The 17,226-nt window shown below is 38.9% G+C and overlaps 1 protein-coding gene across 1 annotated transcript in view; it reads right to left on the bottom strand.

The window, feature by feature from the left end:
- gpr158a (G protein-coupled receptor 158a) overlaps window positions 1-17,226 on the bottom strand; it is a 96,776-nt gene that overhangs the window by 45,165 nt on the left and 34,385 nt on the right. The window contains exon 3 of the mRNA XM_080865152.1: window positions 122-224. Within this exon, the coding sequence (XP_080721278.1) occupies window positions 122-224 (103 nt within the window). The remainder of the gene's footprint in view (window positions 1-121; window positions 225-17,226) is intronic.

Here is a 17,226-nt window from a genome sequence, read left to right as displayed (position 1 = left end):
GCTTTAAGTCGTAGGGTTGTTCATTGTTAGCATGTTTAGCAACACTTAAACGCAGCCACATGAATAAAGTCTGCATACAAAGGAACAATCATCTTACAGTGACTGATTTGCCATTACTTACTTGTAAAACCATTGACAGCTACTCTGTTGGGATGATAGAAACCTTTCCTGCAGTGGCACTTGTACTTGTCCAAGACAAATCCGTGACCACGGATCGGCAAACACTGAGAAGAGAAGACCAGAGACAAAAATGAGTGCAGTTTAAGCTAGAATAAGTTTTACAATCAACAGCGTTTAATCGTGACATCTTGTAATGCAGACACAGACGTGAAAACTATTAAAATATGTCAATACCAAAGCAAAAAGTAAAGCCCGCAAACCACATTCAGCAAACAGACTGAGATCAAGTGCCTTGCGGGAGGGACACGGGTCTAATTATTTAAGTTGTGAGATTCCTCTTTCTGTCTAACTGTGCCTCCTCGTCTCTCCATATTAAATTAGTAAAGCCTCTTCCATTTGATTGAACGTGTGATAGGAAGTAGACTGAGAAGAGCAGAGAAAAACACGAGGGGCGTCAGGGGGCACCCTTGGCAGACTTTGTGTGCTGTTTGCCAAATTACAAGACATAATTAATAGCTAAATTAAGAACAGACTTATTTGCCTGATTAGAGAATCGCCATTAATTCTATTTCTTGTGGGAATGAGATTTCATCATCTCCCCAGTACAAACACATTTTCCCCTCTCATTCTTGCTCTCCTTCAAAAACTCCTTTACTGTTTTTTTTATTTTTTTCTCCACACAACGTGAACATGTTTTTCTAAACCAAGACGATAATGACTTATGAATCCAAAGAAACGACAAGAGGCCCAGAATAGCAACGGTACTTTAGCTGACACTTGACACGCTATGAAGTGTTTGTGACCTGACTGAGAGATCTAGAGGAAAGGCCGGTGGCAACGTCAAAATGAAGCACCAGTCACTGTGATGCTCTTCACAGCGGACTGGACTCGGCATGTCTTGAGAGGCTGCTATTTCTGACTGTCTCTCAAGGTCCTTGGTGAGGGCTGAATGCATTTTTCAGTCCGAGAGTGTGCGCTCCTCAGTCGAAGCCTTGAGAGGCCAGCCAGGACTCAAAAGCCCAAGGTAATTACCAGGTTACTATTCAGTGGACAACTTCCTCAAGTAAATTCCACTGAAGAGGCCAAAGTATATGAAGTGACTCTTCACTAATCTGTCGAAGACGACTTGTCGTTTTAGTGGTGAGACCCTAGAAAGACCCTCAATCTGACACCCGTGAATCTGATTTTCCTCACCACTGTACTCAAACACTATATAATACCCACACGGCTCGTAACGAAGTAGATGCTTATTTCAAGACATACCCTCTATGTCACGTATCTGTCAAGTATTGGCGGAGAGACAACCCAAATGCAGGTAAAAATCATTAGAGAGCATGTCTTTATCAGCTAGAAAAACACACGGTCCGAAAGAGAAAACAAAACAGAATCACTGGGTGCTGTCTAGTATTTATAAAATGTCCTCCCACTTCCTTTACCCAAATCCATTTACCTGGAAAATGTCAAGAAATGTATAAAGTTATATGCACATAGCATTATATTTTAGTATATTATAGTATATTTATATTTTAGAATCCTTAACAACATGGCGACAAATCTCATCTGTGTTGCAGCATCAACAGAAAATGCACACCCTGCGTGATCTCACTTTGTTGTTTGAGCCAGGCCATATAAACAAGAACCACCAGTGAAAAACGTCAATTTATCCCAACAGCTGGAATTTTAAAGGAAAAGGAAGACGTGCTTGGATGAGGAAAACAATTAAAGGCAATCCCAAAGACTAAAAATACAATGACAACCTGAATCTTCAAAGATGACAACAATCTGTTTTGATAAGAAGCAGAGTTATTCACAGGAGCCTAATGTTCATAGTTCAGCTGTGGGCTTAACATAGCGACTTGTTGAAGGTTTATTATGGCTGCCAAACAGTTAGGAACCTTTCTGGGCACATTTGACTGTTTGAAACAAAAATGAAACATAAGCAAAAGCAGACAATCAGAAAGGAGGGAAAAGAACAAAAGCAGGAAATAAAAGAGCTGAGGAACCAAACCTTCAAAGTAAAACAGGAAGTAACCAAAAGATAACTAATTAACCACAAGGCATCACGACAGATAAAGGGGAACGCAGAAAGTAGAAAATAACACTAGAGACAACCGAACACTAACAGAACTGCTGACATTTTGTTATATATTTTATGCTATTAGTGTCACATGCTTTGAATATATTCCCCCATCATGCTTTTTTAAGCGCTCTTCCACCAGTCATGTTCATGGGGAATAAAAATGCCCAGAGTTTTTCTTTAAAATAAGTTTTACAGTAGCTTCTGTTAATTTTTGTTTATGCACAGACTGTGTATTGAAGGGTGTAGCCACAGTGATATGATTCACTGGTTTGTGAAGCTCCATCTGGAAGCCTTAAACTAAGTATTAAACACTCTGTTTTGAAAACAGACATATGAAGCTAGAGCTGACTGTCAAACTACAGTTTGACACTGCATGCTCATACTGTAGCAACTTCTCATTCAGAAAGTAGCCATGCCCGAAAGCATTCCCTGCTGCTGTCATCTGGTTCTCTCTGAAGAGCAACGTTAGTTACCCAATAAACATCATGTTATATTTAGTAAGATTTGAAACTAGTGACCACAAAGAAAATAGACCAAATGTTCATTAGCAAAGTGTTTAGTGTGGCTATAGAAAACGTGACCATCAGTCTTTATGTAGCCAGAGGAGTTGCCCCCAGCTGGTCAGCTACAATAGAGGTGCGACTCCTTAGCCATCCTTTATTTACAGTCTGTGGGTTTGTTGTTATACTGTTGACTAAAGGATATTTTAAACCTCACTAGAAATAAATTATTTTATAGTGAAAGGCAGGTATATTTTGTAAAATTTAGTTACAGTGAAGATCACACAGAATTATCACCCAACCTGCACAGCATTTTAGCATCTTTAGCTCAGTGTGGTTGTTTAGTGAGAAGTTCTAGAGGTCCATCTGTGCAGCTCCAAAGAGTGTATGAACAGAGTTAGTGACTTGTTGTGTTTCACGTAAAGAGTGCTGCAGGAGCTTATGAATCAGTTTTGGAGTTAAGTACATCAGGTCTGACTCAGAGAAGTGACTCCAAATAGTAAATGGTAAATGAGTAATTATCTTAATATGCCACTCCATTATCTTACAAACTTGTTAACTTGTAATAACATATGCAAACAAGAGCACAGATACTCTAGAGAACAATGAGGGAGAAGAATATAGTTCATTATTATAAAAGTCTTACAGATGCAGAATTTGATTACTTTCTTTTGTAAAACTGCATTTTACTGATACCTTGTTTTGTACTTAATAAAATCGAGGCTTATGCAGCTTATGGACCTGATTTTTCTTTGCTTATTATTGGCTTGAAATGACAGCCAGAGGTAACTGCAAACTGCCAAGTCACTCAAAACCAGAGACTCAGATTGGACATTGATGAGTAAAATGAATGAGCGCATAAATAAGGTGCTTAGGAAGCTGTTTGGATTTCACTGGATAGTTTTAGCTCCGCACTGTCTAGAGACCAAAAAAATCACAGAATTGAATCTGTAAAGCAGATGATTCGCCATATTGGCAAGTTGTCCATCTTTCATCTGAATCCACCTGCTCTTGCTTTAAATGAGGACTGTGGAACAACAAAAAGTCTGGTAACTGATTTCCCCACTGATTCTCCAAAAGTCACTACCTCAGGACAGGTTCATCGTGCTACAGCTACTGCCTGCCACTGTTAATATTCCCACCTGATGGAGACACTAGGAGAAACTGTCAGAGACAGGTGTGTGTGTGTGTGTGTGTGTGTGTGTGTGTGTGTGTGTGTGTGTGTGTGTGTGTGTGTGTGTGTGTGTGTGTGTGTGTGTGTGTGTGTGTGTGTGTGCCAGCATGCATATTTTTAGTGTGTGTGACAGGGGGAGCCAGGAATAGCCCTGGCAGTACATCCCATTCCTGCCTGCTGTGGTGACTGATGCAGGGGCTCAGATGTGGAGTTTGTTGAAGGGAGAAGCAGTCCACCTCTGAGCTACCTGCCATCAATCACATGTGATCTCAGGCAGAAGACTGGTACATTTCAAAGGACTGTAAAATGCAAAGCCACAAGAAATCTTTCATCTTAAAAAAACAAGATAATGTTCTTAGAAAATTAGTCATAAAACAGTAATTGTATCTTTTACATTGTTTTATGAACCATATTGACAATAGGTACAACTGTTCCTCTGCTCGTTAATCCAAATATCTAATCAGCCAATAGCACGGCAGCAAGTCAGTGCAATTAGGCATGTAGACATAGTTAGGATGTCTTACTGAATGTCAAACTGAGCATCAGGATGCAGCAGAAAGGTAATTTAAATGACTTTTAAACAGCATTTCAGAAACTGCTTATTTGCCAGGATTTTCCAACACAACCAACTTCAGGGTTTAAAGAGAAAATATCCAGTGAGCAGCAGGTCTCTGAGCTAAAATGTGTTATCAGTCAAGGTCAGAGTAGAATAGCTAGACTTCATCAAGCTGAAATAACCACTCGTTGCAAACCAAGGTTTGCAGAAGAGCATCTCTGAATACATAACCCATTTAAAGCTGAAGCAGATGGACCACAAGCAGCAGAAGACCACACTGGGTGTCACTCTCTGCACAACCTAAGCCCAAAACTGGACTCTCTGATGAGCTGATGACCATGCCACACATGTCACACTGTACTCAAATGGCCTTCACGGTCACCAGATCTGAATCCAGTAGAGGATTTTTGGGATGTGGTGGAACAGGAGATTCGCATTATCATGTGCAGCCAAAAAATCTGCAGCTACTGTGTGAAGCTTTGATCTCAATATTGACCTAAATCTCTGAGGAATGTTTCCAGCACCTTGTTGAATCTATCCAATGAAGAATCAAGACTGGAGGGGTTCAATCTGGTACCAGCAAAGCAGCTGTGCAGCAAGATGCAGTAAACACTTTAGGTTTGCAAATAATGATGAATATTGTAAAATATTAACATGGGGCTATAATTCTTTCCCTTATATACACTGTTACAATGGTGGACGCTCACATAGAGTAAAGTCATCCTTATGAGTAAAACTGAAAATGAGTGAAAATGAACACATCTTTCAAAATGTTTTATGGAGATGTGCACAATTCTAAGTTACCAAGAATATGACTTTTAGCAAGAAACAATTACCTGAGCCTATCACTGACAGAATATTGTCTAAGATCAACGCAGTATATTTGAAATTTAAGTCTTGGAACAATTAGTCAAATTGAAGATCATCTAGTTAAAATACCAAGCATTATGTACATGCATCTCATCAAATGTGTTTGAAATGTTTTCGAGTTTCAAGGGTTTTTTTGTGATGTAGAACGTTTTATGATGTAACTGACTAAACAACTGATTGCTGGAGGAAAGTATTTGCAGATAAATCAATAAAAGGAGGCTTTCAAATATAAATATATCACTGCCATTGTCTATTCTGCATTCTGTTATGTAGGCTAAATCTTCTCTGCTTATAAAACAACACAGTGTTATGGTATTTCAAAGGAAGCACACACAGGCAGTGACCTACTTCTATATGCATGACATCTTCTATTAATTATGGTCCAGGCAGGGAAGCTGCAGGAACCCTATTGCAATTGTTCTGATTTTTCTTCTGTTGCTTCTTCTCATTTTAATTTATATTTCCCTGCTAAACGCGGAGCTTCAGACCAGGAAGCACGAAATATAAAGACAGTATTGCAAATTCCAGCCATGTAAATAATCAAATTTCTATTTCTGAAATTATCCCAGAATAAGATGTAAGTAAATAGATTTATTCTTTACGACAGTCGCGTGTATAAGAGACGTGCAGCGCTTGTATTGTAGTGAGTGCCTCAGACACTCCAGGTTTATTCATCAGCGTTGCTCATTGTTGTTTACCTCCCAGCTGTGGCAGCTGTCAGTCACGCACACTCTGACACGCTAATTGTCATGGTGACTTGGTGCCTTTGTGTTAGAGTGCACTGTGCTCTCAGACCAACATGGCCTGCCTTCAACAGGTACGTACACACAACTGGCGGCATGCTTCACATCCACACTCAGACTCCCTATCTCTGCGCTGCCTCTAACAGACCACATTTTAATCATTAATGTCTGATTTTTTTGTGATAATTTTAATTCAAATTTGACCTGAAAAAGCACCAAACAGAAATCCATTTAAGCTCAGCTCAAGCTTTATTTAACTTGAATAATATACCTTGGAATATTACTCTTGACTTGGACACAGAGAATTTGTGGTTTGTTTCTTATTAAGGACTATTTTCAATAGTTTGGATAAACAGCATCGCTTCTGATTTCTTATGTGGCTTTATGTGGGATGATGTTTTAGACAAAAGAACGCCTCCAGCAGTTTCTGTCCTTTCCTGTTTCAGCACGACAATAATGCTCTCATGCAATAAATAAATAAATAAATAAGATTTTGTGTCAGAACCTCTGTCCTGATACGTCCTTATCAACCGACACCCAGCCTCTCTAATGCTTTTGTGACTCATGGGATCAAATTCCTGCAGCCAGGATCCAAAAATGTGGAGGAGAGCCCAAAACCGGAGGAACCAGAAAAGCAGAGGTTTACGCACTGGTGGATGTTTCCGTGGTAACTTAGTGTATTAAAATCAATAGAATCTAAGTGTCTGCTCTGTGGTAGGGGTCTTTTGTCAAAGATAGTTACAGTTTATTTCTAAAATTTATCTTTTTGCCGCCATGTTTCAGATTCATAGCAGTGCACAGCTGCACCTGAATCCATGTTGATCTTTTTTTAATGACCCTGAAAGGCCTCACATTGTATCTCACCTTTGACCTGTGCATTAACAGTGAATAGAGAGCATTATTGAACTCGAGACTAATTCATTTGGGCAAAGCAGGGTCAGATAACAACACCACTTCAATTGTATTCATTTCAGATCAGGCCACTTCAGGTTTTAAAATGGTTTTTACAAGTAAGTTATTATCATTATTGTGGCTATTACTGTCAGTGGATTTATAACATTAGAACCATCATTTTCCATACCCATGGCCTCTATTTGGCATAAACAAATCCTTATGGTCCAAAACCTTTTTAAATTATTGGCACAAAAAAAGAAATCATACAGTATCGTTTGTTGATACTAGATTTTTCTTTGGTAACACAATTTTTCTGACTTATTTACATTTCTGCAATACCAAAATCAATCAACATAATTTTATTTCAGGGTTTTGAGTTGCTCTAGGATGTTTGGACGTGTGTTGATGATTAGTTGTTTAGTCTGTTTGGTTTCTCTCTTTTTGTTGCTCAAAGTAATCTTGTATTTTGACCACCAGTCAGTGTTCACAGAGTCTGAATAATTGTAAGATCATAGAGTGGTGGTCCTGAGACCAGGAGGATGTCAAGAATCTGCAGATCCATCTCTTGCATTTAAGGTTATACTAAAAGAAGCTTTAAGCTTTTACTCTTCTACTGTTCGTTTTTTGTTTTATCTTTGGGTTACTTTGAGTTTGTTATCATGTCTGTGTTTAGTTCTCTGAGTATCCCCCCTTGAATACTCATTGATGCTACAGCATCTCCCTGTTGAAGTTATGGTAAATGACAAATGGACTGGTTCTTATATAGCGCTTTTCTACTCATCTGAGCACTCAAAGCGCTTTACACAATTTGTGCATTCACCCATTCACACCCATTCGCACAAGCACATTTTTCTAAGTGCTTTATAGCTAACATTCATACACATTCATACAATTTGGGGTTAGTATCTTGCCCAAGGATATTTGGCATGCAGACTAGAGGAAGCCAGGAATCGAACCACCAACCTTCCGATGATCGGAAGGCTGGTGAGCTACAGCCACCACTTATGGTTGTTATTCATTTCCTGCTTTATTCTGTTAAGTAGTTCACTCTTTTATCTTGTTTTTGGCTTTACTTCCTGTTAGTTGATTGTCTTTATTATATTCAGCTGTGCCTTGTTCACCACTTCCCTAATCAGCCCTCTGTGTATATACAGTCCAGTCTTCTGTGTGGTGTTTGTTAAGTTCTCTGCTTTGTCTTCATGTTTTCATTGTTCCTTGTATTCTTTGAACTGTGGTTAGCTGACACTTTTCATTATCGCTTAATAATGACGTTTGGTTGATTTTTATTCTGTAAAGTTGCATTTTTAACACTGTCACACAGTGTGGACTTCACTGACGGTGACAAACGTTAGAGCACTTACATCGTCTGCACATCCAAATCTTGACAAATCCATTGTAAACTTGTTTTTTTTTTACTATTTAGTAGGTACCAAATAAGAAGAGGATAGGTCTGAGAAGAGATAGGGTTAGCTGTAACTATTAAGTAACTAGAGTAATTATAACAGTATAATATTGTGTACACTTTCAACATCTATTTTGTCCAGGCAAAGTCTTCCTCCCTCACCTCTGTACGGCATAAAGCATGAAAGTAAAAAAAGCAAAAAACAAATCTAAAATCAAGTTTATCTTCTCTAATTGATGCAGAGGCCAGGAGTCTTCTACCTGAATGGGAAACCAGAACTACCTTAATTTTGTTAGCTAATTAGAGCCTGCCAAGGACTCTTCCTCATTTTGAAATAGCCCACGCTCTTCCAGTCCAGCATAGCACCTAATCAAGCACTAATTAGCCTCTGTAGATATTTGTAATGATCCTGCAGTTCAGCAAAAACCCAGAGGAAAATTTTTTTATCCAATCATTGCACACTGAACTATAGAATGCACAGAAAGCAGGTTAGGCGGAGAAGGACGAGGAGGAGGGCAATTTATCCTGTTTGCATGTGTGTGCAGAGCAGGCAGTAAATTATCAGCTCGAGATGTGTATGCAGGCACGAGGGAAATTAGACGATGCATGTTTGTTTTTATTTTGAAGGAAGTTGTACGCGGTGTGCTGAACACTCAGGCATCCTGTTGCATTTCTCACCCTTCAGTGAGAGCTCTGAAAAAAAATGCATGCAAGTGACTTCCCATCCAGTCTCTTGTGTGGGTCGCTTCCCACTTGCTCTTTAAACCTTCTGTTTGCATGGGGCAGCTAGTTAGAAGAAAGTTGGCTTGAAGGGGTCTAAGGAGGTTGGACTTCTTTGAGTTTCGTGAAGACATTTCTCATCTGAGAAGCTTCTTCAGTTCTAAAGGTTTGAAAAAAAGTCATGGGTTATTTTTGGCTTATGTGATGAAGCACATAATCAATAGTGGGTCAACAACCCTTTTAAGGGACAGCCCTAAGTAGGGTTTAATACCTGGGACTCGCCACCATTTGGCTTTAGAGCTGAAACTCTTGGATGAGAGGAGAAACCTTGTCATGAAACTTAAAGAAGTCCAGTCGCTTTCTTTCCAAGCTCCTTAGATTACCATAACCTGGATGACTGAGAACCTGCACAAACATTTTGGCATCAAGAGAGGAGAAAGCTATATGAGATGGCTTGTTTTCAAGCAGCAGATGAAGTGAAGAGCAGCAACGTGGCCCATTTTAAGATAAATAAGGATTATTTTGATCGCTAAAGATCATGCAAAGTTACTTATAGAGCTAGAAATGAGCATAAACAGTCCACTTTAATGATGAGAAGATAAATTAAATTAGAGTAGCAAGAATATAGTTCACAGATTTTGTAGCTGTCTATTTTTTGTGAGAGAGAATAACACAGAGGTCAAAAGAAGAGAGTGTCTGACGTCAATTTTTATTTTTGCTTCGGGCTAGTATTGTACTTTTTTCTTCTTCTTCTTCTTTTTTAGCTTTTAGGGCAAAGATGGGGCAATGCATCTTGGCACTGGTTATGGCTATGAAATTTAAGGCTTGTGCAGACTCACCAGCAAACACAGAGGCAGTGACACTGCAGACTGCTGGATGACTGTGGCTCCCTGCTCAGAGGGACAGCTAGACAGGCAGCCAGGCCTTTAAACGAGGTCAACTAGCAGGAGTTTAACCGGAGCGGAGCTGCACTGACAGCAAGGCCTCGCTTTGGGTACAGTCCAAAGACCAAAGCCTAAACACCAGCAAGATAAACAGTCTGGCCTACGGGGAGCTTAACACTGCCATCAGAATGAGACGAGTAAACACATAGAGCTTCTTAGTGCACACAACAGACACTGCATGGATATTGCTTTCATAATCACATTTGCAGCTTATGTATGTGTCAAAACAAACTAGCCAGGCAAATTTATCCACACTGTACAATGCAAGTGATTCTTGCAACTTGCAGCAGACCGTCCACCACATGAACACACACATAAGCACTGAAAAAAGAACTGTAAGCATCGTCAGTGGGCACAGGGACAGAGGTCATGAATGCCTGGGATGTCTGCTGCTTTTGTTCATTGATATATTTCAGAGGCTGTTCTGTACCTGCCTTAGCTTGTTAGCTGAGCATCTCTAGTTCATCAGGCCTTCATTTGAACTATTATAATTGAGTGAAATGTAATTTTTCTGTGTTGTGATTTTTCCGATATTCTCTTAATACATGGCTGACAGGCAGCAACTGAAGGAATGTGAATAAAAGCAGTGAGAATCCTCAGGCACCCTTTGGCAGACCTAGATGAGGAATTACATTTCATCGATATATTAGGATCTTTCAGGAGTAAAAGACGTGGGTGAAAAGAAGCCTGCTGCCAAGTCATTGTCACTGCTACTACCTTATCTTTTTGCCCGTGCACCCTCACTGTTCTTTTCCCAATTTTTTTGTTTGTAGCCACACAGCTGCACTCATTTTACATCCAATCTCATGGGTCCCTAGACAAATGTTTTACCTTTACTTTCAACCCATCTCTTATCCTCTCTGGGCCGACTGTTTGCTTTCTGCGTCAGCTGACGCCGTGCTGCTACGGCTGGGTAGAGCGGATGCAAGACTTTGCCCGGGGGCAAATGTATTCAACCCTTCAAAGTGTTTCCACGTAAATTCAGAGTTCCAGGATTATTCACATAGCCAATTAGTGCGACAGCATTTAAAGAGGCCTGCACTGCTGGGGGCAGGGAGCCACAGTTAACACCAGAAGTATCTTGTGATCTCTCCTCACTGTGCATTATGGCCAACAGCTCTCTACCTTGATGTTGTCATCTTGAACACCACTGAAGCGAAAACACTGTGGCCCACAGAGCATCTTATTTGTGTCCAGTGGGGAGATTAATTTTGTTCATCAGCGGTTTTATTTATCCTGAGTTAACAGGATATCAGAAAAACAAACAGAATCCTCAATATTGAGGATATGGGTTATTTTTAATGTTGCATGCTTTTCCAAACTGAATACTGAAAACAGAAACTTCACCATTTAAAATTTGCAGTTTAAAAAAAAAAAGAGGAAAAACTACATATGGGGAAAAACTTTACTTTCCCTCCACATATATGTGGGGAAAAAAGTAGATTTTCCCCCCATAAACGATATTATTTCTTAAAATAAACTGTATATGTATGTAAACAGACAGTAGAAATTACAGTATTACTATATAAATATTGTAAAAATAGAGAATCGCTACATACACACTATAGAAATGACATTATTGCTCTCTGTGTAGATTCTCAGTCAACTAAATCATGGTCATTCAAGGAATGTGAATGTTAACGTTAGATATAATACTGTATGCTTTTTATTGTGTTGTCCTCTAAAACAAATAAAAAAAACTTGAATAAATTACAATATAGTCACTGAAATTTTTACAGTAAAGAAATTGCAGCCTTGCTTCAAGTATTTTAATGTAAAAATGTGTGTTTTTCAATATACAGTGTAATATATATTTTTTAAAAAGTGCTTCCAGAAGGAGCTTTGTAAATATCTGAGGAATTATGAATCATTTGAGTGAGTCTGTTTGTTCTGAGACCCAGTACTCATGTTTGTGACTATATTAGTTATGTTAGATCCTTCTGTTAAAGTTTATGTAGCAAAGGAATTCTTTTTACAGAATATGGGTGCTAACCTTATGCCCACCCTCCAACAGTCTTTTGCTTGGCCTATACCCTTCAACTTTGCCAGTATGGGTGATCCTACCTGGTATAACTCTAAGGATCACTGATGCAAGCTCCTTGACCAAAACAAGGTGGTGACCTAACAGGGGTTAGGAGGAAGGGCCTTCAACATCTTGGAGGCACATGATACTGTGTAGTGAAAGAGTTCTTGGAAACCAAAGGAGAAAACATCCACGCAAATACTTCTTGAGGTGAATAGTTAGGAAGAACAGTTGAGCAGTTATCCAATTCAGGGTCCCAGGTTAGAGCCTACCCCAACAAACCCAAACATGCATGTCTTTGGTTTGTGGTAGGGAGACGGAGTACTTGGAGAAAACCTATAGACACACAAGCACAGGGAGAATAAGGAAATCACAGAAACTGAAAAGTCCTATAACTGAACAGTTATATCAGTGGCTTGTTTCTACCCCCTGAAAAGCAGCATATACATGTTCCTAAAACAGTCTGGATTCGGTGGCACACCAACCCCTAAACGTCAGGCAGGAGTTTGAGTCATAGTTTTAGGTTTTGCTGTTTGGGTATTTGGGAGAAAATTGTAATTTGGCTTGAAATGCCCTTTATACAACATTAAGCATGTATTTAAAATCTAAAGTCTATGTTACCCATTTTGACAACAGTGCACAATTTACATTGCACTTTTTCAATGTGACAATAGGTCAGTACAATTTCAAATACAGCTATCAGTCTCATGAAACTACTTTTCCAGCACAAAACTATGTAACACTCCATCTGCAGAGCTGCAGATGGATCTAAATCGCTGTTCATCCTTAAGAAACTCCTTAATCTTTCTTTTAACAGTGGAAAGAGAGTTGAATTATCTTTTACCTTTTAAAGTTCTTCCTCCTTACAATGATGCATACCTCACCAGCACAAAAGGATTTCCAGACTTCCTTTCTATCTTATCAACTCTGAAGCATAATCACAGCTTTTGCTGAGATCACTGTAGATAATTATCAATTACCCTGTAAATCGCGTCCAACATACTCTTTCAACAGCAACAACAAGAAAGGAATGTAATTAATTAAAACTTGCTCCTCTTCACCGAGAATGCACAGGTTGAAAGGACCATGGCCCGGTGTGACACCATTCCTGACATGTGCGTCTTGAGGGAATCTCTGCCCCACAACGATGCCGAGTCTCTAACACCAGGGGAATTCCCAAGGTGCTAAAACAACTGCTTTTTTTTTTTTAATCTTACAATACACGGGAGGCCTGCAGATGAAGAGGGAAGCGTTTTTGCTGAATGAGTGCAGAGGGAACACTTGGATGGGAAAGCTGTCAGAGAAACAAGCAGATAAATGTTGCTCAGCTAATGTGGATCACGTTCCCACAGGGGACTCTGGGATTTTCCTGAGTGTACGCCATGTCGAGTGAAATATGAAGATCCAGTGGAGAAAAAAAGGACATGTTTGGATGTAACTCAAAAGTAGGCCATGTAAAGCGCCTTTACTGACCACAAAAATACACCAATTCTTTGCACAGCATTAAATATCCATGTCTTTATATATTTTTGGAGTGTCAAAAAAATGGATAAATGGAATATTTGGATATATTACCAGTTATGACCAGCAATAATGTACTTAACCCGCCAAAAAACACTTAAAGTACATGTTTTTTTCTGTGCTCCCAAGCCCCTTGTCAGGCTTAAATGAGCAACAAAACTATTAAATTACACAAATTGAATATAAACTAAGATTTAATTGCATGTTTAATTGCTCTCAGTGTTGGGCTGAACAGGCATTTTAGCAGGAGAAAAGTAGCAACACTAGTTTTTCAATTACGGTGAATTTTAGGGAGAAAAAAATGGCAATTTTGCATATTCGAATGATTGCAAGCACAAAAGACAAGTCATTATGGGACAGAATGAGGTCTAAAACATTTGCATGCAAATACAACTCAAATCAATCTTATTTGTGACACACTGACTAATGAATGTCAGTGTTTTAAAATGAGCCCCATCAGTTTAACCCGTCATATGTCATTTTTAAACGTTAAATGAATAGATGAGCCAAATTAAGGGACTGTATCTCATGTTTTCAAGTAAACTCTCCCAGTAGATTTGCATGTTCTTTTGCATCCACTGCCATGCAAATAAAGGGCACGTTATCATAGCTGCCAGTACAATATGCAGCCTTTTTCTTGCCTGATCTTGGTAAGTTATAGTCCGGCTGCAAGGAAAGATTGCTAGCCAATGAGATGTAAATCAGGGAAACAATGCGTGACATGGATGGCTTGTGTTGTACTGTTGGGGCCAATCAGCTGTTTTCCTTTCAAGCTTGTTGGGACTGCAGGATGTGTTTGCATTAATCGTAATGTTAGGATAGAAATCTGTTCATGCTGAAGAGAACAAATATAGTATGCTTGTAAAACCACTGCAGGGCCAAAAACCTTCCGAGTCTAATGGCCCATTTATGCTCGCCACATCAGTCGCTTCACACGCAAACAGTGATGTCGCCACAGTTATGTACCATTTTTACCAGCACTAGCTGCACTATTCTCGTAAATGATAGGTTTCACCGCCTAAACAAAAACTCCACATCAGCGTTGGTATTACTAAAAAACAGAACCAGAAGCAAGTACAAGGTTTGTTTTTTTTTTTTTAGAAAGCTTAGTCTTTGAAACTCTTGCAACATCTTCCTCTGTATAATCTATGAATCATCTTTGATTGTGTACTGAGATCATTAAAATCGCAGGAAAAACCAACACTGTCTTAAACGTGTGTCATCAATACACACGAGGTTGCAAAAAAAGTGCAACTTGTGCCAGCGATGTGATCTGGCACTATTTGCAAGAATGATGAGCACAAATGGGACAATTGTTCTCCCTCCAAAGTCTTGACAACAAGGACACAGAAAATTATCATTCAAACGGACAAAACTCAAAAACTACTTTTAAACTTTCCTATTAAGGTTAAGGTTAGGGTGATGACTCAGGGTGTTTTCATCCCTGCTCTGTTTAGTCCATCTGAATCAGACTCTGGTCTGTTTTCCTCTTCCTTGGAACCAGACACAAGCCTCCTCCTCAAAAAACTCCAGTACAGTTTGTTTATGGTGAGAATGTGATTGGGCATCGATCCAAACCAACTATCAGCTGCAAGTGGGAACCACTGGTGTATTGTAGCCATGACGTTAAATATTTATTTTGGGCTATACTAGGAAAAAAATGTTGTGGAAGAAACCAATTAAATCTGGTCTTTGCATGGTTAATTATTCATTGTTGGACTAAAACATGTTGGTTAGTTTTTAATTTATATTGTGGTAAGTTTGGGAGATTGAGAGAGACAACGCGGTCATAGTGGATGAGCCCCCAGGAAATAAATGGAAGCCACTGTAATGTCCTAATGTGAGGACAACATATGTGTAGGACAGGGGGAGGGACAGAAGGTGAGATAAGACGGAGCAGCAGTTGTTTAACACTGATGCCGTTATTAATTCAGCAGTGCTGGGTGCACGGCGGAGGAATCAGCATGTGATTGAGATGATAACAGGCTGGGCCAGGACAACCTTGTGATCCAAGGTCAAGATGAAACAGTGATTCAACAGACAGAGCACAAATAACCATTTCAGCTTTTCAACAGCAGACAGAGCACCACAGTGAGGCAAAAATAAACCGCACATGCTGCTGAGTGCATAAAACGCCATGAAACGTCACCCTGAAACGTCACCCTGAAACGTCACCGAGGCAGCGGTTTGGTTTTCTGAGTGCTTTCATGGATGTGCTATGTATGTTTTGAACAGGATGGTTGATGCAGCGCGTCCAAATGGAAAGCTTTTTTATTTATTTATTTATTTGATATAATAAAAAGTTTTGTTGAAAATCCTGTTCCATTTAAATTTCTTGTCAAAACAAGCACATACAGCAACTTGAATTTCTACTTCAGTGTCTGGAGTGAGATATCTTTAACAAAAAAAGTTAAGATAGGAAAAAGCAGAGTTAGCCTTTTAAACTGGCTGACTAATTTAGTTTAGTTTATTTCCTTTTTTCTCATATAAAAAAAATAAATGTAATTAAGTAATATATACTTCACAGCTTTAATTTTAAATTAAAAATAATGAAACTCAGATACAAAAATATTATAATACACCAATATAAAGTTTGAGTTGCTGTCATTACCTTTGCCAAGGAGGTTATGTTTTTGGTAGTGTTTGCATGTCATGCTCAAGAACTAAATAAATTCTGGTAAAACCTTGTAGTGGTGTAGAGCAGAGTCATGGTAACAATCCAATACAATTTGGCTTACATCCACCGCAGTCTTCAAGATGAACTTGGTGACTTATTGCTTGAAAATTGACAAAAACCCTTGTAGACTGGATGACCCTTGAAAGTATGGTGTGTATTGTTAACATATAGAAAATACCATATAAAGATTTTCAATATCATGTCACATTTGACCTCTGACCTCTCCTTCAAGGTTGATAGATTGATCTGAAAGTCAGAGTGCTATATAGAACTATTTATAATGTTAATAATAATGTTTAAATACATTTTACAAAACAATAAAATAAATACTTCATTATAAAAGTAAATCAGGTGTGCTGAAATCTGTTTCAACAAAGCAAATAACAAAACTCTGCATTTTATATTTTAGTCGAAACAAGTGCAAATTTAACCTCCTAAGACCAGAACTCTTTGATGGCTATTTGGGCTGATTGGGACCTGATGAATGTAAAAACAAAGAATAACCAGATTTTTTTTTTTTTTACCTAATGTTTGTTTCTGAGAAAAATGAGAGCCACATATGAGGACATTCATTTTAAATTTTGTTAGAACAGTGGCAGTATAATGTCCTCGTAAATGGATATCAGGCCCTCGTAGAGCAAAATTAGGTATTTGGTCTAGACATCCCAAAACGTGATGTCCACAAATGTGGATGCCAGGTCCTAGGAGGTTAAAATGCATTTAAAAAGAACAACAACAACAAACAAATATGTACAAAATGCAATACTATTCCTTTAAAATGAAATACTGCCCAGAGACTGAAAGGCCTTGGTGGAGGTTTATGCCCTTGGAGTGCTTTTTGTGGAGTTTTTGTGTGTGTTTGTATTTTAGGTTTTTCTTCTTTCTTTTTTTTACTATTTCCAGTTAATAAAACTGAGTGAGAGGTTACTCATCTTACTCAGCATCCCTCAAAAAGAAACGGCACAGAACAGAGTCAGGGTTTCTTGTTACGGCGGGTGGCGT

Source organism: Rhamphochromis sp. 'chilingali' (assembly GCF_963969265.1).
Source record: "Rhamphochromis sp. 'chilingali' genome assembly, chromosome: 18".
Lineage (NCBI taxonomy): Eukaryota > Metazoa > Chordata > Actinopteri > Cichliformes > Cichlidae > Rhamphochromis > Rhamphochromis sp. 'chilingali'.
Note: the sequence above shows the minus strand (reverse complement) of the source record. Positions and strands in the feature narration are given on the sequence as shown.